Source organism: Saimiri boliviensis, chromosome X, assembly GCF_048565385.1.
Source record: "Saimiri boliviensis isolate mSaiBol1 chromosome X, mSaiBol1.pri, whole genome shotgun sequence".
Lineage (NCBI taxonomy): Eukaryota > Metazoa > Chordata > Mammalia > Primates > Cebidae > Saimiri > Saimiri boliviensis.
The window spans coordinates 26,863,034-26,889,472 of NC_133470.1; the positions used below are offsets into that span (position 1 = coordinate 26,863,034).

A 26,439-nucleotide genomic window follows, 5' to 3' on the forward strand; every position below is an offset into this window, starting at 1 on the left:
ACACCATGGAATATTATGCAGCCATGAAAAACGATGAGTTCACGTCCTTTGTAGGGACATGGATGAACCTAGAAACCATCATTCTCAGCAAACTGACACAAGAGCAGAAAATCAAACACCACATGTTCTCACTTATAGGCGGGTGTTGAACAATGAGAACACATGGACACAGGGAGGGGAGCACTACACACTGGGGTCCATTGGGGGGAAATGGGGGAGGGACGGGGGTGGGGAGGTGGGAAGAGATAGCATGGGGAGAAATGACAGATACAGGCGAGGGGACAGAAGGCAGAAAACCACACTGCCATGTGTGTACCTATGCAACAATCTTGCATGTTCTTCACATGTACCCCAAAACCTAAAATGCATTAAAAAAATAAAAATTAAAATTAAAAAAAACACATATAGTTGGGAAGAGATGTGCAGTAGTACACTACTATATAGGATTTCCTCCATATGGATACTATAGTTGTAAATAATCTCAAAAGATGAATGAATGAACGGTAAAATGTAGCAAAATCATTAGGAAGTTTTGAGTACCTATTATTTTTGTTTTTAATATTGTTTCTTTTTATTTCCATAATTTAAGTTTTAATGATTATGCTTAACAACCTGCTCACAGAATTTCTGAAAATGTAGTAACTGACCTTTGCAAGTTGGTATGGAATAATACCACTGAAATAATATCTGACTGAAGAGGCTCTGTACTTGCAATGTGATGCCTACTTTCCATGATAAATTTGGCCTGTGGAGACATGTAGACATGTACCCCTAAATTAATGAAGCTTTTAGAAAAGGGAAACAATGTAAAATGAAAGTTCAAAAGATATTAAGCAGATTATTAACTTGAAATTATGTATCGAGTTCTTAATATATTCAAGATGCCGTAATGGATCCTAGTAATACGAAGGTAAATAAAGATATAATTTCTGCCTTTGGGGAATGCATAGTCAAGTTGCTGGGCTAGATATGTGGGCAAAGCAGATACTGAAAGAACTATATCATGATAAAACAGAAATATGTTCCAAAGCTTATGGAGAAAGAAGAGAAGGAGGGGGAAAAATTAAATGAGTATTTCTTGAAAGTGCAGGCCTGCATTTTGGACAAGGTGCCATTTGAATTGAATTTAATGAATGGGAGTGTGTTAGGTAAAAATGAAAATTTAAAGCAAAGAATATAGTCTTAAATAAAAGCATGAGACTATAAAATGGAATATGAATGGGTGACTCCTAAAAGTCAAATGCTAAAAGCCTGTTGTGTCATTAGCATGTCCTAGTTCATCGGCCTAAGGTACAAACACAGTCGCATCATTTATTACTTTCATAACTATTTGTCCTTTTTAATCCTTATTTGCCCTTATTTGGTGGACATGCATCCCTTATTCCTAAGCTCCACCGTGCCCCATGAATTTCTATCAATTCCTGGTTCTTATTCAGACTTAGAGGAAGGAATAATAGTCCTTCATTCCCGCTTTTATACACAAGGTGGTAATACAAAATTGGGTTCCAACATCACACCTCTCTGACACAGGTACTTTTTCCAAATAAATGGTACCAGATGAACCCAGCTCTTCTCCGCAACACTTAGGCCCCTCGTTAGACACTCAGGCGTGAGTTTGACCTCACCTGGCTTGCTCTCAGGATTGACTCTACTTTGCTCCTAGTGCCTAGCCTGCGAGCAGAGCAATGCATAAGAAGGGAAGTGGTGACTTTGCTTAGCCACACAAATTTGTACAATTAAGAGAAACCACTGAAAAGCCTCTTCACAGAACAAAGCACTGCTCAAATTGACTTTCTGTTCTGCCTATATTGAGAAGCAACTAGCAGTTTCCAGATCTCTCTCTCTCTCTCTTTCTGTGTGGTGTGACACAGTGCGATATATATAATAAAAATGAAAAAAGATCTATTTTCTGTCTTAACAGGCTTCCTACTTAATGTCTGCTTTAAGAGTTTCCCTATTATCACATTGATAAAAAGCAGAGTGTTCTGTAGTTACTGCTACCACCTATGCTTTATCACTTTAATAAATTATGTGGAAATCATCTGATCTTTACAGTGCTTATTCCTTTACATCAGTCTCCTATTTGAAACCTTTCCCCAACTTCCCATTGCCCTGAAATGGAAGTCTTCGGTTTTCCACATGCCCTACATAGAACAGCACTGCTCCTGCCCTGGCCTCACCAGGTCTCTACTCTTCCCCTAATCTTCCCTCTACCTGTCCTTCATCTACACTTTAGCTTCAGCCCCTTCAAAATTATTTTATTTCCCCCAAAATTCCCTGGCTTTTTCTCACACATGCTCTTTCCTCCCTGTCCATAGTGTTTTTCTATTCTTCTCTCCACCCTCTCTATTCCTTCCTTGAATTTCACTGTCTGACTGACACACAGCAAGCCCAAATCAAGGCTGGTTAGAGTTCTCCTAGGTGTCCCCACAGCACTATAGATACACTCGGTACTGGAGACCCAGGCAGGGTGAGGTAGTCAAAGAACAGGTGAACCAAGATGACTGAGAAAGCAAATTACTTCTTACATGGGTGCAGGAGCCATTTTTTAGGTGTGGCAACACAAGGCCTGCAGGTAAAATAAATGAATAATCATAAAATTATGAAAACAATAAATAAAAGTCAATAAAAATAAAGAGTTGATCTGGGAAAGAAAGGAGGGTGATGAGAGACAGTAATTCACCGCCGATCAGGAGGTCAATTGGCCTCTCTGCTAAGGAATGTCAGATTCCTTACTTGTTATTTATAAGGTCCCATATTTATTAAAATTGTAATGGAAAATTAGGCAATATCTGGAGATTTCTATTTATGAGTTCCAGGCATTAAGTCCCACCTAAAAACTTAAACTTGGTCTTCTAAAAGACAGATGGTGTAAATTATTGATATATACATTTTAAAAACCGTAATGCATCTTGATTCCATTAGCATGTAATGTTAATCATCATAGTAGGTCATATTTTGAGACTTGTTATTGCATTCATGACCACCTTGGCACTATAACAGATAATGCTGTTGCAAAAAAAAAATTGTGCTCTTAAAAAAATGTAAACACAAAGAATATTTTTTTGAAATTGTTTTGTATTGTTGGTTGACACTTGCCGTAGAAACCTGCAATTGATTTCCAATCAATGAAATTGTCATTTATTCATTTTGTAATGTAAATATTCTCTAAAGGAGAGGGAATTTTATACTAAAATATTTCTGTACAAAAATTAATAATAAAGAAACCTCCTTGGAATCTCAGTTTGTCTCTTAAAAGTTTGTAGATATTTTCTGGACTTGCCTTATCTGGTCATCAGTGATGACTATTATATAAAAAATCTGGCTGGGCGCAGTGGCTCACGCCTGTAATCTCAGCACTTTGGGAGGCCGAGGTCAGCGGATCATGAGGTCAGGAGTTCGAGACCAGCCTGGCCAACATGGTAAAACCCCGTCTCTACTAAAAATACAAAAATAAATTAGCTGGGAGTGGTGGTGCACGTCTGTCCCAGCTACTCCAGAGGCTGACGCAGGAGAATTGCTTAAACCTGGTAGGCAGAGGTTTCAGTGAGCCAAGATCACACCACTGCACTCCAGCCTGGGTGACAGAGCAAGACTCCATCTCAGCAGGAAAGAAAAAAAACGATATCATACCATCTTAGAAATATTGGAAGAGCAATAATTTTTATGAATTATTCTTAAGCAATGAACATAATTAATAGAATACAATTAATTTTAGCCAAGAAAAATTTTGTCATTGTGAAACTTGTAGTATTAAGTTGCAGATACTCATGCTCTAGTTTAGAAAGAGTACATATAAGTGCATTCTACTTTTCTCTGTTTATATTGTAGAATCTCTCATAAGCAAAATTTCAAAACGTATTTACTATCAACTCATAGCTTAGCTCTGAGACTTCCAGTACCTAGGAACCTCTTCCTTGCTCCTTAGGGTGACAGAGTTCTCAGGGCCCTCTGGCAACATTCTTAAGTATTTACGGTTACCATAAATTGAGAGTTTGCTTACTTCAAATGCCAGCGAAGGTGTTGCTTTTTCATTTTCAACCCTTCTTGTGGTGGCCATCCCTGACAGTTTCTTTGCCCCAATACAGAATTACAAGACCCCATCTTATCCCTTGATTTCAGGTTCCATTTAGCAGTAGCAAGGTCTTAGTACTAGTATCTACTGTAATATTTCAGTTCTCTAATGCTGACTGAAGTTTGAGTAAACCAGGTGCTTGTAAAGTGGCATAAAATATCCAGAAATAAACTTTACCTTCTACAGCCATTAAATTTACTTCCACCTTTTAGACAGAGACTTCAATTTACCTTATTAAATAACTGACCAATCTGTATTCACCATTAAAACATTCTAAGTAGCATATTGAAATAAACTAATATTCACAGTAGTGTAATTGATTTTACCTGTAATGAAAATCCCAAATATTTATTATCATGATTTTTCATTTGTTTTTTAATGTGTTTTTCTACCAGAGTATGTATTAGCTTCTTTAATTCAAATATTATTCTTTATAAATTAAAACTATTTTAATAGCATTCTCTTAGGATCTCGGATTTATGGTTCCTTTTTCTTTGCAGCCAAAGATTTTCTATTTCCCACATTCAAGACTGAGAAACACCTTCTATCTGCCCTATAAAATCTTATGATTAGCAACATTACGTACCCTTTGATATCACGCTTTGAGAAGAGCACATCACCTCTGTGGTGTAATTCACAATCATTCATGACCTCAATCTAATCATGAGAAAACATCAGGCAAACAGAATGGGAAAATGTTCTATACGCATCTGACTAGTCCTCTTCAAAATTTTATAAGTAACTCACATTCCATTAAACAAGCCATGTTGTCAAAAGCACTCATTCTATCAATTTGACAAAGACTGAAAATCTCTGAAAAATTGTTCTTCTAGAAAGATATTTTATTAAATCAATGAAAAGTGATCAAAATGTTACCTGCCAGTTTGCTAAAATAAGAGTGAACAAATAGTTTTATAACACATTTCCATCACTTCTCTCTGCAGGTGACTCTGCTAATCTAACATGCAGAGCTTTCTTTGGATACAGCGGAGATGTCAGTCCTTTAATTTACTGGATGAAAGGAGAAAAGTTTATTGAAGATCTGGATGAAAATCGAGTTTGGGAAAGTGACATTAGGTAAATTTTTTTTTTCTTTTAACTTGTACAGTCAAGATTAACATTTACTCTGTTAGTGAATAGAAAGTAAGCTGAAAGGAAGTGTTTTATTTGTTTTACTATTATCATAATAAAATGCTACTATGTTTAATGACAAAGAAGCAAAACACTGTTAAGAGACTTACTATGGAATTGTAAAACATGAATGCCATTTGTAAATAATTTAAGAAAAATAACAAGGATTGTTTCATTAAGCAATATACTGAGTGTGGCTGGGCGTGGTGGCTCTCGCCTGTAATCCCAACACTTTGGAAGGCCAAGGTGGGTGGATTGCTTGAGGCCGAAGAGTTTGAGACTAGCCTGGCCAACACGGAGAAATATTGTCTCTACTAAAAATACAAAAATTACCCGGGCATGGTGATGCATGCCTGTCATCCCAGCTACTCGGGAGGCTGAGGCACAAGAATCACTTGAACCTGAAAGACAGAGGCTACAGTGAGCCAAGAATGTGCTACTGCACTCCAGCCTGTGCAACAGAGTAAGACTCTGTCTCAAAAAAAAAAAAAAAAAGAATAAACTGAGTGTGAGATTAAAGTACCATAAAATATAGACAGTGTGTTAGTGTACCTTTTGTTTATGAGACCTTTTTTAAAAAAAGAAATACATTCTTTGGGAGGCTAAGGTGGGCAGATCACCTGTGGTCAGGAGTTCGAGACCAGCCTGGCCAACATGGAGAAACCCCATCTCTACTAAAAATACAAAATTAGCTGGGCATGGTGGCAGGCACCTGTAGTCCCAGCTACTCAGGAGGCTGAGGCAGGAGAATCACCTGAACCCGGGAAATGGAGGTTGCAGTGAGCTCAGATCACACCATTGCACTCCAGCCTGGGCAACAAGAGCGAAACTCTGTCTCAAAAAAAAAAAAAAAAAAAAAAACAAAACATTGACAGGAAACATTAACAAGGTACAATGACTCAAGGAAACACAATCTCTGTCATTTCCTTTTATATAGTTGTGCATATTAGAGCCACCAAGTGGAATATAAGCTGTTGATGGTACTGATAAGGATACACAAAATGTTTTCATCACCTTTCTTAGTCTGACTTTAAGGTCGAAATATTTACATAGTGGGAATGCTACCATGAAAATATTTGAAGGCATAATGCCTAAGCCTCTTTTTTGTTCAATGTGTTTATGTATTTATTCATTTAAGTATCAAGATATTCAATGCTGACTATAATTGTTCTTGGGCATGGATAGTTACTCTTAATCATAATGTAAATTTGCAAGAACATTAATAATTATAAGTAAGTTGCAACCACATCAAAATGATGATTACTTCTAAACATCCCCCTATCTAAAGATTGCATCTTCTGGGTATATACAAACATTTTAATCGTGGTCCCCCATTCTAAATGTCAAGACTTTTAAGACTCTATCAAAGGTCTAAGAGAAAATTATTTTTGATAGAAAATAACATATGAAACTGTCACATAAGGTTATTTTTATTGAGATCTTTCTGGCAACAAATACACAAGAATATTCTACTCTAGAATGCCCCCATGGGATTCCAGAAGGCCAGATGGACGATTGCCCAATATGTACTAAAATTATCTGTTGTTTTTTGTATTTAAAACTTTACTCTTGGCCGGGCGCGGTGGCTCAAGCCTGTAATCCCAGCACTTTGGGAGGCTGAGGCGGGTGGATCACGAGGTCAAGAGATCGAGACCATCCTGGTCAACATGGTGAAACCCTGTCTCTACTAAAGATACAAAAAATTAGCTGGGCATGGTGGCACATGCCTGTAATCCCAGCTACTCAGGAGGCTGAGGCAGGAGAATTGCCTGAACCCAGGAGGCGGAGGTTGCAGTGAGCCGAGATCGCGCCATTGCACTCCAGCCTGGGTAACAAGAGCGAAACTCCGTCTCAAAAAAAAAAAAAAACTTTACTCTTATATTTTATGCATGGTCTATGAAATGGAAAATAAAGGAAAGACAATGAACCTCCTAACCTTTACCCCCTCTGGCTTTATGTGTATTCAAGGAAGTTTCTAGAAAGGTGGTTTACTTTAATTCTGCATTAAAAAATGTTGAACAGAGATGACAGTGAGGTTAGTGAGCATTTCCCATTAATTTTAAATGTTAGAGTTAAGTACTTTACCAGAACTTTTAGTCTACGGGTTTATAATTTCACATTTCTTCAAAAACAGGCAATTTGTTAGTATCATGAACATAAATCAGACTGAAAATTTCAACTAAAATGTCAAAATAGCTCAGAAATTTTCTTTTCTTTCTTTTTTAAAATATTAATCTGACACGTAATTAGACCTTCAGCCTGAGACATTAGAATTTTTATCTCAACTTACATAATATTTCTTCTTAAAGGGAAAGCAATTCATAAACTTTTTCTTCAAGGTCTTTCTCACCTCTTTATTATGACAGCATGATTGTCCTGCTAAGGGAGATAATTAACTGCAACTTCATTAGCATCTACAAAGACAAGCTTCCTCATTAGAAGTGAAGAAGAAAAGGGCATGATGTAATTTAATTAACATAGCATCAATTCCTAGCCAAATTTGAAGCACAGATTTTGTAGGTATTTTTACATCAGATTCAGATTCATCTACATTTCTTTCTTGTTTGTGTATGTGTATGTTTGTGTGGATTTTTGTTTTTTGTTGCTTTATATTTTAGAATTCTTAAGGAGCATCTTGGGGAACAGGAAGTTTCCATCTCATTAATTGTGGACTCTGTGGAAGAAGGTGACTTGGGAAATTACTCCTGTTATGTTGAAAATGGAAATGGACGTCGACACGCCAGTGTTCTCCTTCATAAACGGGGTGAGTGTAACCTTCTAAGCTTGAGTGATCAACTGAATGTATCATGGGAGAAAAACCATTGGGAACCAAGAAATAAATTAAATTTTCTTTTTCTCCACAAAGTTATCCTAAATAAAAGAATCATATTTGCATTAGAGCCATCAAGGCAAACAGCACAGTGCATGGGCAAGTAACTCAGTCTCTAAAATCAAATTTGGATTCCTTGTTCTTCGTTAATATCAGCTGTATAACTTAGGGCAAAGCATTTAACTTCCCTAAGCTCTAGTTTTCTGATATATACAATGGGGAAAATAATAGTATCAACTCCTCAGTATGTTGTAAGAATAAAATAAGACAAAAATGTGAAGAGCTTGACAGAGCCTATACAAGAAAAGTTGTTGAATGCTATTTATTATTATTAGAAATAGATATTAGGGGCCAGGCACAGTGGCTCATGCCTGTAATCCCAGCACTTTGGGAGGCCAAGGCAGGTAGATTACTTGGGGTTAGGAGTTCAAGACCCGCTTGGCCAACATTCTAACATTGTGGCCGGTATTCTCTAGTAAAAATACAAATATCAGCCGGTGGTAATGGTGCGAGCCTATAATCCCAGCTACTAGGGAGGCTGAAGCAGGAGAATCACTTGAGTCTGGGAGATGGAGGTTACAGTGAGCTGAGACTGTGCCACTGCACTCCAGTCTGGGTGACAGAGTGAGAGCCTGCCTCAAAAAAAAAAAGAAAAAAAAAAGGAAAGAAATAGATGCTAGGTTCTTAAAAATAAATTAAAAAAACTAAATGGTTTTAAGTCAAAGATTATGTTTCTTAGTGGAAGTTTGCTCCTTTAGTACAAAAACTGTCTGGTGAATTCCCCACTGCAGTATTTTTTAGCATGTTGTTTCTGCCTAAGATAACTTTTATATGTGTAATATCCTCCCATGATGAATAATAATGCATTTTAAAGTAAGATAGGCTGTGGGTGAGTTTAATATCTGTGGCCTCTATTGCACCCCATCACCTTTTGGATAGGGTTAAATGCATTTAAATGTATATTGAATTGTTTAAAATAAAAGACAACTGTAAAATGTGAGCCATGCCTGTTAGTAAAATTATTTATGTATATTACAAGAGAAAAATATATTTTTCTACATTATGCTAAGTTAAAACTTTCTACTCTTTGGAACAAGCACACTTGAGTTCACTTACTCAGCACATTTACAATGATTTTAATTTCAAAGCCCGTGTTTAATCCTAGACTCTTTGAGGTTTGAAAAGAAAGAGAACATTGAAGGCTGTTCCCTGTACTTTATTGGGCAATAGATTCCCTTTGAATAATATTACTGAATGCTATTAAAATAGACACCTCTGTTGTCAAGGTGACTATGATATTAAAATAGTCTACTTTTTAGGGATGTGAGTCAAGGGGAAAGGTATGCAGCAACTAGCAATATGATTGTTTCTTTCTATAGTTTAGTATATGGCCAATGAAGGAAGGGATTTTAGTAGAAATATCATACACATACAAGGACAGAAATAGCTTCTCATAGTTAAAAGCAACTTAAGTGTTGTGTAATGGAACTTCTTATCCTGCCATATCATCCTCTGAAGTGATCTATCAGCTTATACTGGATCACATTCCCTCTCAAGGAAGCCCATTTTATCTTTGGAAAAATCTGTTAGAAAGCATTTCCATTTCACTGTCTGTCTACCCATTGACCCTAGTTCTGTACTTTTAATGATTCTTCCCCAAGACAGCCCTTCAAATGTTTGATGACAGTCACCATGAGCCTCTGGACCTTTACTTCACCAGTTTCAGCCAGCAGTCACCATGAGCTGCTGAACTTTTACTTCACTAGATACAGCCTCTTTAGCTTCTTTTACTCATTCTTCACTTGTATTAGTGAAATACTTTCACCATTCTGGTCACTCCAATGAGTGTGCTTTAATTAAAGAGTTTGAATTATTTCTCAAAAATGGAGTTAGGGGAGAGAAGATACAGGGCACATAAAAATGTGTGGACTTGGACAACATATACTTCCTTTGGGTGCAAGGGGTAACAGTGAAGTAGGACTTGAAGGAGAAGGGGAGGAAAATGAATTGTATCTAAGGATAAAACTATTAAAGCTCTGGTTTTGCAGAGAGGCACACAGCCAAGTAGGGATGAAACAACCTCCAGGCTATTTTTAGCATACGTAGCTTAAGGTTAAGTTGCCCAAAGCTATGAAAACTTTCATTTCCAGAAAAATTAAATGGAGAATCAAGAAAATTATTTGAAATTTTTTCCAGTAATATTTGATTCCCTAAACATAAAAAAAAAAAATGTAGTCAATGTTAGAGTATTCTTCAATACTTAAGTCTTTTGGTATGTTTTTCAAATATGCATTTATGCCAACAGAATTTTATTCTTTTTTTTGAGACAGAGTTTCACTCTCATTACCCAGGCTGGAGTGCAATGGCGCTATCTCAGCTCACCACAACCTCCACTTCCTGGGTTCAGGCAAATCTCCTGCCTCAGCCTCCCGAGTAGCTGGGACTAGAGGCACGCACCACCATGCCCAGCTAATTTTTGTATTTTTAGTAGAGACGGGGTTTCACCATGTTGACCAGGCTGGTCTGGATCTCTTGACCTGATGATCCACCCGCCTTGGCCTCCCAAAGTGCTGGAATTACAGGCGTGAGCCACCGTGCCCGGCCCAGAATTTTATTCTTAAGAAATAAAAGCATTAACAAGCCAAAAGAAAAAAAGTCCTTCCATGACCTGTACTCCAAAAGTTCCTCTTAAACTGAATGTAGCCTTCCTTTTAAGGGAGCTGCAGCCAATGAGTCATCAATTCACAAAGAAACCAATGGATGCAATTTCCTGCCCTTGAGGGATTCATGATTATGTAGAATGATCTATCCCCCTCATCTTGGTGGGGAAAAAAAGGACTTTCATTCACATACGACATAACCTGAACTTCACCAGCCCTGCAAGGTTCAGGAGAACAGGACACAGCATGTACGAACTGATAGGTTTAGGACTTTGATCATAGAGTCCCTAAAAAATCAAATGTCTTTCATGCTAGCAATGATGTAATTATCAGGTGGGTTGCTATGTTACTCAGAATACTAAGGCTTAGATAAGGAACTGGGAGGCTTCGCTATTAATTATATTTTTCTGCCATTGACTCATAAATTCCTTAACTTATAAGCCTTCAAAGCCTTCCCTTTTAAAACCTCCCTAGAGAGGCATGTTCAAACATTTGTTGAATACTGATCTTATACACCACAAGCTGTCATTGCTTCTGACAGGTAAGCCTTCCAGGACATTCCTTTGCCGAAGTTATCTAAGCAATTTTTCCTTCACTGTTACCTTTTGTTCAGAATCATTGACATAATAAAATGATTTCAGAGCCCTCCAATGGATGGTATGGATTCTTTGAAACATTGCTCCCTTGTATCAAATATGTCTTCCTTAATGCCAAGGGGATACTATAATAAATAATTCAGCTACATTTGAGCTAGGCTATGTTCTGGGTCAGCCTTTTATCTTCATAAAAGAATCATAATTCCATGAAAGCTTGCTGAAAATCTACCAAGAAATTTGACCATAGAAAAACCGTGCTCGAGAATATCCAAAGTTGCCAATTCCTGCAGCCAGGAAAGGTACTAGGATCATCAGAATCTCACTGGACATGCAATCTAGATATATTTCGCTTACTCTTCAGAGCACTAGAATATGCAGCGAGACATGGACCGAGAATGAAAGGGCAAGACCCCATGTGCCATATTGGTTTATGACTGCCCTGCTCCTTACTCTTCACTCCTGCCAGAGCTTCTATTCAGTCCTCTTTGCTAGTCCCTGGCCTGGCAAGCTTGAGCGTTAGATCCTGACTTCAAAAATAATCAAAGTTAAGCATTGACAAATTAGATACTGAGTTATTTCTTCTTGTTATTGCCCATACTTGATTGAATTCCATGTCTATGTCTCTGAATCTTTTACCCAGATACACTTTCTGATTGCTACTGCCTGTCTCAACATGCACTGAACACTGACATTCAATTTTTCTCCAAAGCTCTGATCTTTCCTATTCACTCCATTTTTTACATTTTCCATTTTTCTGACACAAACGATACTACAGGTAGATACCTAGCAGCTGTGCTCTGACCTCAGGCCTAGACATTCTTGTACCCATCAGGCTGTCTCAGATTCCTTATTCACTCTCTGTGACTTCTGTCTATACTTTCATTCTGAATGACCTCACAGTGTAGACAAGTTTAATATCTTCATGGTTAAGGGCATGGACTTAGGAGTAAGGCTGGCTGTGCTCAAAACCCAACTCTGTTCTTACTAGCTGTGCTGTCTGGAGCAAATAGCCTAATCACTTTGAGACTCAAATTTCTCTCCTATAAAATGGGAATAACAATAAGATCTCTCACATAGAGCAGCTGTGAGGATTCAATGAACTCATATGTGTAAATACTTATCACAATGTCTGGCACATACTTAGCACCCCAAAAATGTTAACAAGCTATTACAAGATTTCCTTGCTCTAATTATGTGATACTCTGGGTAATGAAGGATGCAGCAACTGTGTGTTCTATTAAAAATTCCCTCAATTCTAATTCATCTTTCATTAAAATCATCAGCTTTAGCTCCAGCAATTTTGTTCCATCAATTCTAAATTTGACTTTAAAATAGATTTACTTTGGTTTGAATGTACTGTCCTAAAGAATAAGGTTGTTTGTTTATTCACGCATTTAATGATGACTAAGAACCTACTATGTGCCTGGCATTGTGCTAGCCAAAGTTACAGGCATGAAAATTAAAAATAAATGAACAGGAAATAAGGACCAATATAATTTGGAATGCCATCAACTACTTTTTAAATTACACTGATATTAAACATTCCTAATGTATGATTGTGCTTTCCTAGTGAATGTTTCACTTTGTCACATTGGGGATGTTCATTAGCAATCCTGCTCTGAAGGGTTATGTTTACTTACATGGATTACAATAATATGGCAGTTCATTAATCAAAAATTAGTTTGGGAACTGGCATAGTATCTATCTGAGAGACTCAGCACTAGTTAATAATGATAAACATCTAGGTTTTCTTTATTTCCCATCTAATCCATTTTATTTCTTATGTGTACTCTCTTTATCTCTTCAAAGAACGTAATCAATAGAAATTAGACCTGCTCAATAAACTCCCTAGACCTAAAAATACCTTTAGTAATGTAATTAAGTGCACATCATTTAGGATGCATTGTTTTAAAGCCAAATGAATTTAAAACCAGTGGACTCCTTTAGCCCTTCTTGTAATGAATCATCCTTGTAACATGTGCCCCATCCTTGTTAGTATTTGCCTAGTGAATTTGTTTACAGAGAGTTACAGTTAGATCATAGGAAGATGCAAACTTTTTGGGGGACTGGCCATTTGACACCTTTGACCATTGATTTCAGAATATGTTAAAGCCAAACCTCGCTCAGAAATAAAAATATCCTACCTCTCTGTTGGTATGGCAGCATTTCCCTAGGAAGACAAGGACCCATTAAAAGCTGAGTTGATGTCGAGGATACTTTTACTGAGTCTTAGCTTATGAAGTGCCAAAATATTAAGGAATTTTAGTAATGTTGTTGCAGCATCTCTACATAAGAGCCAACAAGTTCAACAAATTCTCTCCTTGGATAAGATTTGACATTTTGTAGTCAAAATTTTATTCTATCCTTTAACATTTTTTTTTGGCCTCTCTTCTCATTTGTGTAAGACATCTAAATAGTTGACTCCAATGTTGTATTTTTTCTTGGTAACTAATGCCAAAACAAATAACCAAACATTGGAGACTATTATGAATGCCAGTTGCACAAATGGTCCAATACTAATGATTTCGTACTTCTGCACTTACTTCTTTTATTATTATTTATGTTTATTTTTACAGACAAGGTCTCACCCTGTTGCCCAGGCTAGAGTGCAGTGGTGTGATCATGGCTCACTGCAACCTTGAATTCTGGGCTCAAGCAATCCTCTGGCCTCAGCCTCCCATGTTACTAGGGCTACAGGTGTATGCCACTATACCAGGCTATAAAAAAAATGTAGAGACAGGGTCTCCCTATGTTTCCCAGGCTGGTCTTCAACTCCAGGGCTTAAGTGATCCCTTTGTCTCACTCTCCCAAATTGGTGGGATTACAGGCATGAGCCACTGTGCCCAACTCCCTGTGTGCTTCTTAATATGGTTATTCCAACAAGGTTATTGATTGCTGCCAAAGTTGCAGACATGACTATTAACCACTTCAGCTGACTATTTCCTTAGACACAGAATATCTTATTTAAATGAGATTAACCCAAGTTATTTTTTGCCTCAACTGCGAAATGTTTTGAAGGCCTTTTGATCCTAGTTTTTGCTAATCAGTTATAATATAGAGGTATGTTATATAACATTGTTTGGGCTTTTAGCCATTTTGGTCACACAGTTTTCTTCTCTGTGAACAAGAATGACCAAGTAGCATCTTTGTTAGAAAAGAAAAGGACCATTGTCTGCTGATTAAGTTTTTTCTCAATTAATAAATGACAGGAGTGTGATCCTAGACAAAACCAAAGTCAAGGGCCAAAAATAATAAACTCTTTAGTCTTTAATCATTCCTCTTGATCATTCATGTGAGTCAAAGCTCATAAACATTTAATTATACATGGTTATAGTCACTGGAAGTCCTTTTTTGCTTTGTCGAGTTTTACACTTGTTTTCTTAACTGTTAAATTCTTGATACAGATCTTTAACTTGTATTTCTCTCTTATATGCTTCAAAGTTCCAAACCCACTTAGTAAATGTGATGAATGGGCTGCTTAAATGTATTCTGAGTGATCTAAACATTGTCTAGAGCAAAGTTTCTCAATCTTGTCACTACTGACATTTTGGGCTGGATAATTCTTTGTTGTTGTGGGGGTTGTCCTGTGCATTGTAGATCATTTAGCTGCATTCCTAGCCTCTGCCCACTAGAAGTCAATAGTACCTTCCTCAGTTATGAAAACCAAAAGTATCTCCAGCCATTGCCAGATGTCCCCAGAGGGCAAAATCGCTCCTGGTTGACAACCACTGCTCTATAGTATAGGTATCAAAAAAACTCAATCCCTTCCTGGAAATGATTTCAACACTCAAGCCGCTCAATGTCCCAAAATTCAAAATAGAAGGACAAGTGTTTTAACCTTGAAAAACTTCCAAGATTATACCAAATGTGACTTCAAGGTCAACAGAATGGCTATTCTTATACCTTAGAAATTGACTAAAGTTAGGTTACTTGTGTTTCCATGCTTAGATAGTCAACTAAAGGCCTCTAGACCAGTGCTTCACAAACTTTACAGTATGTACAAATCACCCAGGAACTTTGTTAACAAACAATTCATTAGTCTAGGGTAGGACTCAAGATTAGAATTTCAATCAAGTTCCTTATTGATGCTGCCACTATTGATCTATGGACCAGAGCTGGCATACCAAAGTCCTTGCCTAGACAATAGATTTTTCTAATTAACTTGGTAACCTCTAATAGGTAAAGAGAAACTAGTTGTCTTGATCTCACTGTTTCCATGAAAAAGAAATGAAATCTGAGTACAGCCAGTCAGTGGGACTATTTTTAATTAATTGCCTCATTCTTTTTACATGGTCAACACCTTTGAACCTATTTGAACAGTGGTTCATTGCCCTCACACTCTACTCTTAATGAGGTTTCTTGCTTCACCTATTCAACGAATTTTGCTATATAACATATTTGCTACTCAGAGAGATGTCTGAGAGAGCATTTTAATCAAGTATTAAAATAATTAACCTCTTAAATGAAGAGACCCCTCACTGGTGGAACCATTTCCTATATATCTCATTTTTGAAAAGAAAATACACTTAGGAATGTCTCAATGACATATATATGGATATACATATATGTTTTAGCCTATGCAAATAGATTGAATTTCTATTTTGAACACTTACTTGTATTCAGCTAACTCTCAATTAAGTGTGGTAAGAAAGGATGGACATGGTATGTTAATTGAGCTGCCACATATTATTGGTCAAATGATATGCCTCAAAAACAGGAAAGAAAGAAAGAAAGAAAGGGAGAGAGAGAGAGAGAGAGAGAGAGAGAGAGAGAGAGAGAGGAAGGAGTAAAGAAAGAGAGAAAGAAGAAAGAAAAAGAAAGAAAGAAAAGAAAGAGAATGGAAAGACCACAGCAACACAGACTGGTTAAAACCATCTCTACCAGTTCAAACATTTAATTCATGTTAACAGACGTCTGTGTAACATCTAACAGAGGCTATAAAACAAAAGTATGTTTACAGATGAAGAAACTAAACTAGTTTGTAAATAGTCAACAGTAGACAATGTATTTGAATACTATGAATTTTTATGTGACTACTGAGTTGCCAGTGGCAGCAGTCTACTCAAGTGAGGGCAGGAAGAGTTCACTGGAACTTATATCTATGTACTGAAAAATGATAAACAGTCAGTTTAGAAAAAATAATTAAGTTTAAAACATTTGCAGGAAGCTCACAGAAATCATCTAGCACACAGCAAAATTCCACTTGTTTGATCAGAGATTCCAAACAAGATAGTATATTCCTAGCCACCACCTACCAACAACCACTCACTCCTTCTCAGAACCACCTTCATTTTTCATTATTTCTGTGTCAACACAACGTGTTGATTGGCAATGCTTCATACTACTCCAAATCTCACTTCATTGCAGGCTGCTTGAAAGAGATAATTTATATAATGCTGTTGTATGAAAAGACGATAAATCATTCCAATTCAACAAATATGTATTGAATGCCAGCTATGGGTAAAGCACTGGGTTAGGCATACTTACTAGTTGACTCAACTGCTGCCAGAGGAAGTCTACCACTATTCTGGAGCATTAAAACAGCATTGTTGGGAAGAGGGAGATAGCTGTGCACTTTTATGGCTGCAAATTCCTGTATTTGGTAGACAAATGGCACAACTGGGTCATAAAATGCAAGGTATAACTTTTAATAAGAACTTCCTGTATGTCAACCTTTGACAACCAAGTCAGTAAAGTGAGAAATTAGACATGACACATTAAAAAATGCTAACTACTATCTCAGGTCATATAGTAGGAAAAAAAGTGTTGATTTCCAATAAATTACCATGATAACTTGTATTATATTTTAGTGTTGAGAATTACATTTTCCATCTGTGGGAAATATATTAACTTTTTGTCTCTAATTTTAGGGCACATATTCTATTTTTAACATGTGTTCTATGAAAAATAATATATTGGGAGGCCAATTTGGGTAAATTAAAAGTGGATATTTAAATGCTATAAAAATAGAATTCATTTTTAATTAAAAAAAAATCCCATAGTATATTCAGGAAAGCACACAAAGGTCATTTTTAAAACCACCTCCAAATTGTTAACTGAAACAGGATATGAATGAGAACTGACTGAAAAGTGAGAAATTCTGAACTATGAGGAGAAAATAGAAAGCTAGTTGAGAGTATTTTGTTTTTGACTCTTTGGCTTTGTGTGACCTACAGCCAGTCTCTTTGTGTCATTGTTCTTTAGTTTTAATATTAGTAATCTAATTGCCCCTGAGCCCCACTGTGGGAATCTTGAAAGAACATATATGATATTGAGTGACTAATAATATATATTAGACCATTTGCCAGATTTTACAGATTCTCTTAGTTGTTAGACATTGTGCCTCATTTTGCCAGCTTTGAAAGTGAAATGTCATGGTTGCTCTTCCTAGGGATTTTCTTATGGCTTAAGTGTTTGAAAAGTTGACTCAGCAGGGAGCCAGGTGATCAGGCTCAGTTGGTCCCACGCCCCAACCCCTCAACAAGGAAAACAAAAACAGTGATTGAAAACGCCCTGGGTTGAGTGTTTCACAGCAAGTACAGCTGAACCCCGGACGGTCCGGCTCAGTGGGGGAGGGGCGTCCACCATTACTGAGACTGTCCACCACTACGGAGGCAGGCCGCCATCGCCGAGGCAACCCGCCACAACAGAGAGAGTCTGCCATAACAGAGGCGGGGCCACCGTTGCCCAGACAGTTCTAACTACGCCCATATAAACAGGACTGCAGGGAAGAACGCAGGGCAGCTGGGCAGAGCCCACAGCGGCTCAGCAAAGCCTCTGTGGGCAGACAGTGGCCAGGTGGGCTGATAGCTGGGTGGGGCACACCTGAAATTCAAAACAAGGGCAGCAGCACAATGGAAACTCATGAAGCCCTAACTCCCCAGGACAGAGCACCTAGGAATAAAAAGTGGTTTATGAGTTCAGCTGCAGCAGACATCAATGTACCTGCCCAGAAGCTCTGAATGAACAACGGAGCTCACAGCTCAGGACTTAAGCCCCAATAAAAGATAGACTGCCTCCTCAAGTAGCTCCCTGACCCCCATAGATCCAAAGACCCACCTCATAAAGGAGAGAATGGACTGACAGTTGGCGAGCATCCTTCTGGGACAAAGATAGCAGAAGAGGAAACTGGTAGCAACCCTTACTGTTCTGCACCTGCTGCAGGTGATCCCCAGGCAAGCAGGGCCCAGAGAGGACCTCAGCAGTTCTACAGCAGAGGGCCCAGACTGTTAGAAGGAAAGCTTAAAAAAAAAAGAAGTAACTTCAGCATCCATGAACTAGAAGCTCACTCAGAGACCCATTCTGAAAAACAGTAACTACAAAGACAACAGGTGGATAAACCCACAAAAAAGGGAAGAAACCAGTGCAAAAAGGATGAAAACTCCCAAAATCAGAACACCTCTCCTCCTAAAAGGGATCACAACTCCTCACCAGCAAGGGAACCAGACCGGATGGAGAAGGAGGGTGATGAAATGACAGAATCAGACTTCAGAAGGTGGGTAGTAAAAAACTACAGTGAACTAAAAGAACATATTCTAACCCAACGCAAAGAAACCAGGAACCTTGAAAAAAGATTGGACGAAATGCTAACGAGAATGGACAGCATAGAGAGGAATATAAGTGAATTGATGGAGCTGAAAAACACAACATGAGAACTTCGTGAAGCATGCACAAGTTTCAACAGCCAAATTGACCAAGCAGAAAGGATATCAGAGGTCAAAGATCAACTCAATGAAATAAAAAGAGAAGGCAAGAACAGAGAAAAAAGCACAAAAAGGAATGAACAAAATCTTCAAGAAATGTGGGACTATGTGAAAAGACCTAACATACGTTTGATAGGTGTACCTGAATGTGATCTAGAGAATGAATCCAAGCTGGAAAATACTCTTCAGGATATTATCCAGGAAAACTTCCCCAACCTATCAAGGCAGGCCAATATTCAAATCCAGGAAATACAGGGAACACCACAAAGTTATTCCTCAAGAAGAGCAACCCCAAGGCACATAATCGTCAGATTCACAAGGGTTGAAATGAAAGAGAAAATGCTAAGGGCAGCCAGAGAGAAAGGTCGGGTTACCCACAAAGGGAAGCCCATTAGACTCACAGCAGATCTCTCAGCAGAAATCCTACAAGCCAGAAGAGATTGGGGGCCAATATTCAACATCCTTAAAGAAAAGAACTTTCAACCCAGAATCTCCTATCCAGCCAAACTAAGCTTCATAAGTGAAGGAAAAATAAAATCCTTTGCAAACAAGGAAGTACTCAGAGATTTCATCACCACCAAACCTGCTCTACAAGAACTCCTGAAAGAGGCTCTACACATATAAAGGAACAACCAGTACCAGCCACTCCAAAAACATACCAAATGGTAAAAGAGCATAAACACAATCAAGAATCTGCATCAATTAACCAACAAAACAGCCAGGTAGCATCAAAATGACACTATCAAATTCACACATAACAATACTATCCCTAAATATAAATGGACTAAATGCCTCAATCAAAAGACACAGACTGGCAAATTGATAAAAAGCCAAAACCCATCAGTGTGTTGTATCCAGGAAACCCATCTTACATGCATGGATACCCAAAGGCTCAAAATAAAGGGATGGAGGAAGATCTACCAAGCAAATAGAGAGCAGAAAAAAGCAGGAGTTGCAATTCTCATCTCTGATAAAATAGACTTTAAAGCAACAAAGATCAAAAGAGACAAAGAAGGACATTACATAATGGTAAAAGGATCACTACAACAAGAAGAGCTAATGATCCTAAGTATATACGCACCCAATACAGGAGCACCCACATACATAAGGCAAGTTCTTAATGACTTACAAAGAGACTTAGACTCCCACACAATAATAGTGGGAGACTTTAACACCCCATTGTCAATATTAGACAGATCAACCAGACAGAAAATCAACAAGGATATCAAGGACCTGAACTCAGACCAGGAACAAGCAAACCTAATAGACATTTATAGAACTCTCCACCCCAAATCCAAAGAATATACATTCTTCTCAGCACCACATCACACCTACTCTAAAATCGACCACATAATTGGTAATAAATCACTCCTCAGAAAATGCAAAAGAACAGAAATCATAACAAACAGTCTCTCAGACCACAGTGCAATCGAGTTAGAACTCAGAATGCAGAAAGTAACTCAGAACCGCACAGCTTCATGGAAACTGAACAACTTGCTCTTGAATGTTGACTGGATAAACAATGAAATGAAGGCAGAAATGAAGATGTTCTTCAAAACTAACGAGAACAAAGACACAACATACCAGAATCTCTGGGACACATTTAAAGCAGTCTCTAGAGGAAAATACATAGCAATGAGTGCCCACATGAGAAGAAAGGAGAGATCTAAAATTGATACCCTATCATCAAAATTGAAAGAGCTAGAGGAGCAAGATCAAAAAAACTCAAAACCTAGCAGAAGACAGGAAATAACCAAGATCAGAGCAGAACTGAAGGAAATAGAGACACAAAAAACTCTTCAAAAAATCAATAAACCCAGGAGCTGGTTTTTTGAAAAGATCAACAAAATAGACCACTAGCCAGATTAATAAAAAAGAAAAGTGAGAATAACCAAATTGATGCAATAAAAAAACGATAAAGGGGATATCACCACAGATTCCACAGAAATCCAAACCATCATCAGAGATTATTACAAACAACTCTATGCACATAAACTAGTAAACCTGGAAGAAATGGATAAATTCCTAGACACCTGCATCCTCCCAAGCCTGAACCCGGAAGAAGCCGAAACCCTGAATAGACCAATAACAAGGTCGGAAGTTGAGGCAGCAATTAAGAGCCTACCACCGAAAAAATGCCCAGGTCCAGATGGGTTCACAGCCGAATTCTACCAGACGTACAAAGAGGAGCTGATACCATTCCTTCTGAAACTATTCCAGACAATCCAAAAAGAGGGATTCCTTCCCAAATCATTTTATGAGACAAACATCATCCTGATACCAAAACCGGCAGAGACTCAACAAGGAAAGAAAACTTCAGGCCAATAACCATTATGAACATAGATGCAAAAATCTTCAATAAAATACTGGCAAGCTGATTGCAACAGCATATCAAAAAGCTCATACACCATGATCAAGCAGGATTCATCCCAGGGATGCAAGGCTGGTTCAACATACACAAGTCCATAAACGTAATTCGCCACATAAACAGAACCAAAGACAAAAACCACATGATTATCTCAATTGATGCAGAGAAAGCCTTTGACAAAATTCAACAGCCCTTTAAGCTAAAAACCCTCAATAAACTAGGTATTGACAGAACGTATCTCAAAATAATAAAAGCTATTTATGACAAACCAACAGCCAATATCATACTGAATGGGCAAAAACTGGAAGCATTCCCTTTGAAATCTGGCACTAGACAAGGATGCCCTCTCTCACCACTCCTATTCAATATAGTACTGGAAGTTTTAGCCAGAGCAATCAGGCAAGAAAAGGAAATAAAGGGTATTCAAATCAGAAAGGAAGAAATCAAATTGTCTCTATTTGCAGATGACATAATTGTATATCTAGAAGACCCCATCATCTCAGCCCAAAATCTCCTGAAACTGATAAACAACTTCAGCAAAGTCTCAGGATACAAAATCAACATGCAAAAATCACAAGCATTCCTATACACCAGTAACAGACTCAAAGAGAGCCAAATCAAGAATGAACTGCCATTCACAATTGCTACAAAGAGAATAAAATACCTAGGAATAAAACTAACAAGGAATGTAAAGGACCTCTTCAAGGAGAACTACAAGCCACTGCTCGACAAAATAAGAGAGGACACAAATAGATGGAGAAACATTCCATGTTCATGGTTAGGAAGGATCAACATCGTGAAAATGGCCATACTGCCCAAAGTAATTTACAGTTTCAACGCTATTCCCATCAAGCTACCGATGACCTTCTTCACAGAACTGGAAAAAAACACCTTAAACTTCATATGGAACCAAAAGAGAACCCACATAGCCAAGTCAATTCTAAGCAAAAAGAACAAAGCAGGAGGCATCACACTACCGGACTTCAAACTATAGTACAAGGCTGCAGTAATCAAAACAGCATGGTACTGGTACCAAAACAGAGATATAGACCAATGGAACAGAACAGAGGCCTCAGAGGAAATACAACATATCTACAACCATCGGATCTTTGACAAACCTGACAAAAACAAGCAATGGGGAAAGGATTCCCTGTTTAATAAATGGTGTTGGGAAAACTGGCTAGCCATGTGCAGAAAGCAGAAACAGGACCCCTTCCTGACACCTTACACCAAAATTAACTCCAGATGGATTAAAGACTTAAACATCAGACCTAACACCATAAAAACCCTAGAAGAAAATCTAGGCAAAACCATTCAGGACATAGGCGTAGGCAAGGAATTCATGACCAAAACACCAAAAGCAATGGCAACAAAAGCCAAAATAGACAAATGGGACCTAATCAAACTCCACAGCTTCTGCACGGCAAAAGAAACAGTCAATAGAGTGAATCGGCAACCAACAGAATGGGAAAGAATTTTTGCAGTCTACCCATCTGACAAGGGGCTGATATCCAGAATTTACAAAGAACTAAAACAGATCTACAAGAAAAAACAAACAAGCCCATTCAAAAATGGGTGAAGGATATGAACAGACACTTTACAAAAGAAGACATACAGGAGGCCAAAAACATATGAAAAAATGCTCATCATCACTGGTCATTAGAGAAATGCAAATCAAAACCACATTGAGATACCATCTCACACCAGTTAGAATGGCGATCATGAAAAAATCTGGAGACAACAGATGCTGGAGAGGATGTGGACAAATAGGAACACTTTTACACTGTTGGTGGGAATGTAAATTAATTCAACCATTGTGGAAGACAGTGTGGTGATTCCTCAATGACCTAAAAATAGAAATCCCCTTTGACCCAGCAATTCCATTACTGGGATTATAAATCATTCTACTATAAGGACACATGCACACGAATATTCATTGCAGCACTGTTTACGATAGCAAAGACCTGGAGCCAACCCAAATGCCCATCGACGGTAGACTGGATAGGGAAAATGTTGTACATATACACCATGGAATATTATGCAGCCATCAAAAACGATGAGTTTGCGCCCTTTGTAGGGACATGGATGAACCTGGAAACCATCATTCTCAGCAAACTGACACAGGAGCAGAAAATCAAACACCGCATGTTCTCACTCATAGGCGGGTGTTTAACAATGAGAACACATGGACACAGGGAGGGGAGCACTACATGCTGGGGTCCGTTGGGGGGAAATGGGGGAGGGACGGGGAGGTGGGAAGAGGTAGCATGGGAAGAAATCACAGATACAGGTGAGGGGAAGGAAGGCAGCAAATCACACTGACATGTGTGTACCTATGCAACAATCTTGCATGTTCTTCACATGTACCCCAAAACCTAAAATGCAATTAAAAAAAAAAAAGTTGACTCAGATCTTTAGATGGTAAGTTCCTGTATCTGCAAAGTAGAAATTACAATTTTTTATGCTATGCAACTGCAGTTCAAAGTACTGACTTATAAAGGTTGCCAAATTCATGCAAACTAAAGTGGAAGAAGCCATTTTCAAAGCCTGAGAATATTAAACATAAATTGCCTGACTTAAATCAGTTTAGAATTATAGTTCTACTCTGTATGTAATATAAAATGAATATGACTTAAAAATTTATTTATACCATGCCACAATTTCAGGATAATGACTCACGACTTCTTGGGTCCATTTCTATTTCTCCCCAAACAAATAAATATGTCTATAATATTTAAATACCTTAAAGTTGAGAGCAGCTTAAAGAAATATACAAAAGATACCACAATAAAATTCTATTTGGTTAGGCTTCTTGAGTAGACTGCTGCCACTGGCAATTCAGTAGTCACATAAAAATTGGCAGTATTAAAATACATTAAATACATTTTCTTCTATTGGCTGTTCACATACTAGTTTAGTTTCTTCATTTGTAAAACAATGCAATTAGTCAAAATGAAATTTGAAATTTTTACCTCCTCTAAAATCAGATGATCGACTCCACATTTTATATGAATATTCATAAACTGTTGCCATAACTCATTGTTATTTATGAAGAGAAAAGCTCCACAGTGTTGCTTAAAAAATTCCTGTTAGACTTTCCTTGCTGAACCAGGTATCTTTAAATGATAATTGCATAAACAGATAGGCAAAAGTCGTTACCAAGAGAACTCTTAGCAGAACATAGCTTGCAAACCACATAGGACAAACTCCATTCTAAACTGTCCAGAATAAAAGGCAAAATATAAGCTATTTTGTAGTATTAGTATTAAAAGCCATAGATCAATTGTTAAAGCTACAGAAAACCTAATACATTAGAAAGAGATGTATTAAAAAATTTAATGAAGTATTAACAGTGATCTTTAATTTCTTATCATTCTTATGCATTTTTCAAATTCTTTACTAAAAGCATGTTTTATAGAGTCAGAAGAAAAGTAAGAAAAAATAAATCTATTATGGTATAGCTACTGAATATTTTGGAAAATGCTTATAGGAGGCCTACCATTACTCCCTGCTATAAAATCAAGTTATTTACACATTTTTCAAGTATATTGAAATCTATTTGCTTGAATATATACTTTTGCTCTTACTTTGTCTATATCACAAAACAACATTTTTGGGGACACCCTTACTTCTACATTATTTTCTCAAGCCACTGATAATTTACATACAGAGAAAATCAATACAAGGGTGGAATGATAAGATAGTGCCCTATTCTTTGTGAGAGCCATGTTATTGCTATTTTGGCAAAAGATAATTCATTATTGAGGACAAGCCCTTCATGAATCCCAGTACGGAGGTCATATGTGAGCCACAGACTTCGAGTTTGTCATGGTTTAAGGAACCATTTACTGTTCCCTTTAGATGTGGCAAATAATGGTAGGGTCTCCTATTGGTAGTTCCCAAAACATGCTCATGTTTTCATAGATTGTAATGGGGGGGAAATTTTTTTTAAGGTTAATAGAGTCTTGAAAGCATCTCTTTACAAAATGAGAAAGAAAGGCAAATTTACCACTATTTTCTTCAGGATGTGTATGAATTCAGAAGTGTTGATAAACATTCAACATAGAGAAGAAATATATTTTTCTGTTATTCCCATTGGGGAAAATGAGCCAGCATATGGTTTTTGCTTTAATACTCTGTAACTCTGGAATCACCAAGATTTTGAATGAAACTTGTCTGAAGAGATAAACTATTACCAACAAATTTTGCCACACACATTTTATTCTAATGCTTTCAATAGGTCAGAAATACATTAAACCCCTAAAGAAAGAATATTAAAATAATATAAAATTCTGAAGTTTATTAATGCATCCCATTTGTATATTGCAATACAATCAGTTTATATGTGTGCACAATATTTTCTAAATGTATTTCTATCAGCTAAATACACTATAAATCATCATACTATATTTGTTTAGAAGAGTGCAATATTTCTATAGAAAACATGGCTTCTTCTATTGGTTATCTAGGCAGTCCAGATGTTCTGGGTTCTTTGGCAAATCCGAAGCATTCCCAATGGAAGACCAAATTGTTCTAATTGTGACAATATGTCCTCTTGAGGAAAATTGCTTTCAGGATAAACATTGCATCGCTTAACAAGGAGTAAAATGGCAATGCCACCTTCACTCTGACAATTTTCTCTCAAGAGATGTTTTGTAACATTCCATCTGTGCCTGTCTATTTGTATGACATGTTAAGAAGGAAATTCCTAGTAGAGGGAAAGCAATGCTTTTCTAAGATATTTTCTTTTAGGCATCAGTGAAGTTTGGCACCACCTTGATATGCAATAGCCCTGTCTTCTAAGCCGGTCACCTGAAGCCCTTTTTGTTCTTTATTATGATAGTATCTTCCTTCTTTGTTTGTCTTCTCCCCATCATACTTAATCTTATGAGATCTGAGATAAAGGAAACCCCATCTGAATACTTTGTACATGTATGTGTGTGCAAACACACATAATGGTCTGTGTACATCTCACATTATCATCTTTAGATAGAAATATTTCAAACACTGCCTTTATAATCTAAAGGAGAAAAGTTTTCTGCAGTAAAGCTCTGTCTGTGTTAGTAACTTCACTGT

At 37.4% G+C, this 26,439-nt stretch overlaps 1 protein-coding gene across 1 annotated transcript in view; it reads left to right on the forward strand.

Annotated features, from left to right (window-relative positions):
* The window catches only part of IL1RAPL1 (interleukin 1 receptor accessory protein like 1), a 1,349,174-nt gene that overhangs the window by 1,288,519 nt on the left and 34,216 nt on the right, over window positions 1-26,439 (forward strand). Inside the window, exons 7-8 of the mRNA XM_003924076.3 lie at window positions 5,020-5,152; window positions 7,825-7,970. Coding sequence (XP_003924125.1) covers window positions 5,020-5,152; window positions 7,825-7,970 — 279 coding nt within the window. The remainder of the gene's footprint in view (window positions 1-5,019; window positions 5,153-7,824; window positions 7,971-26,439) is intronic.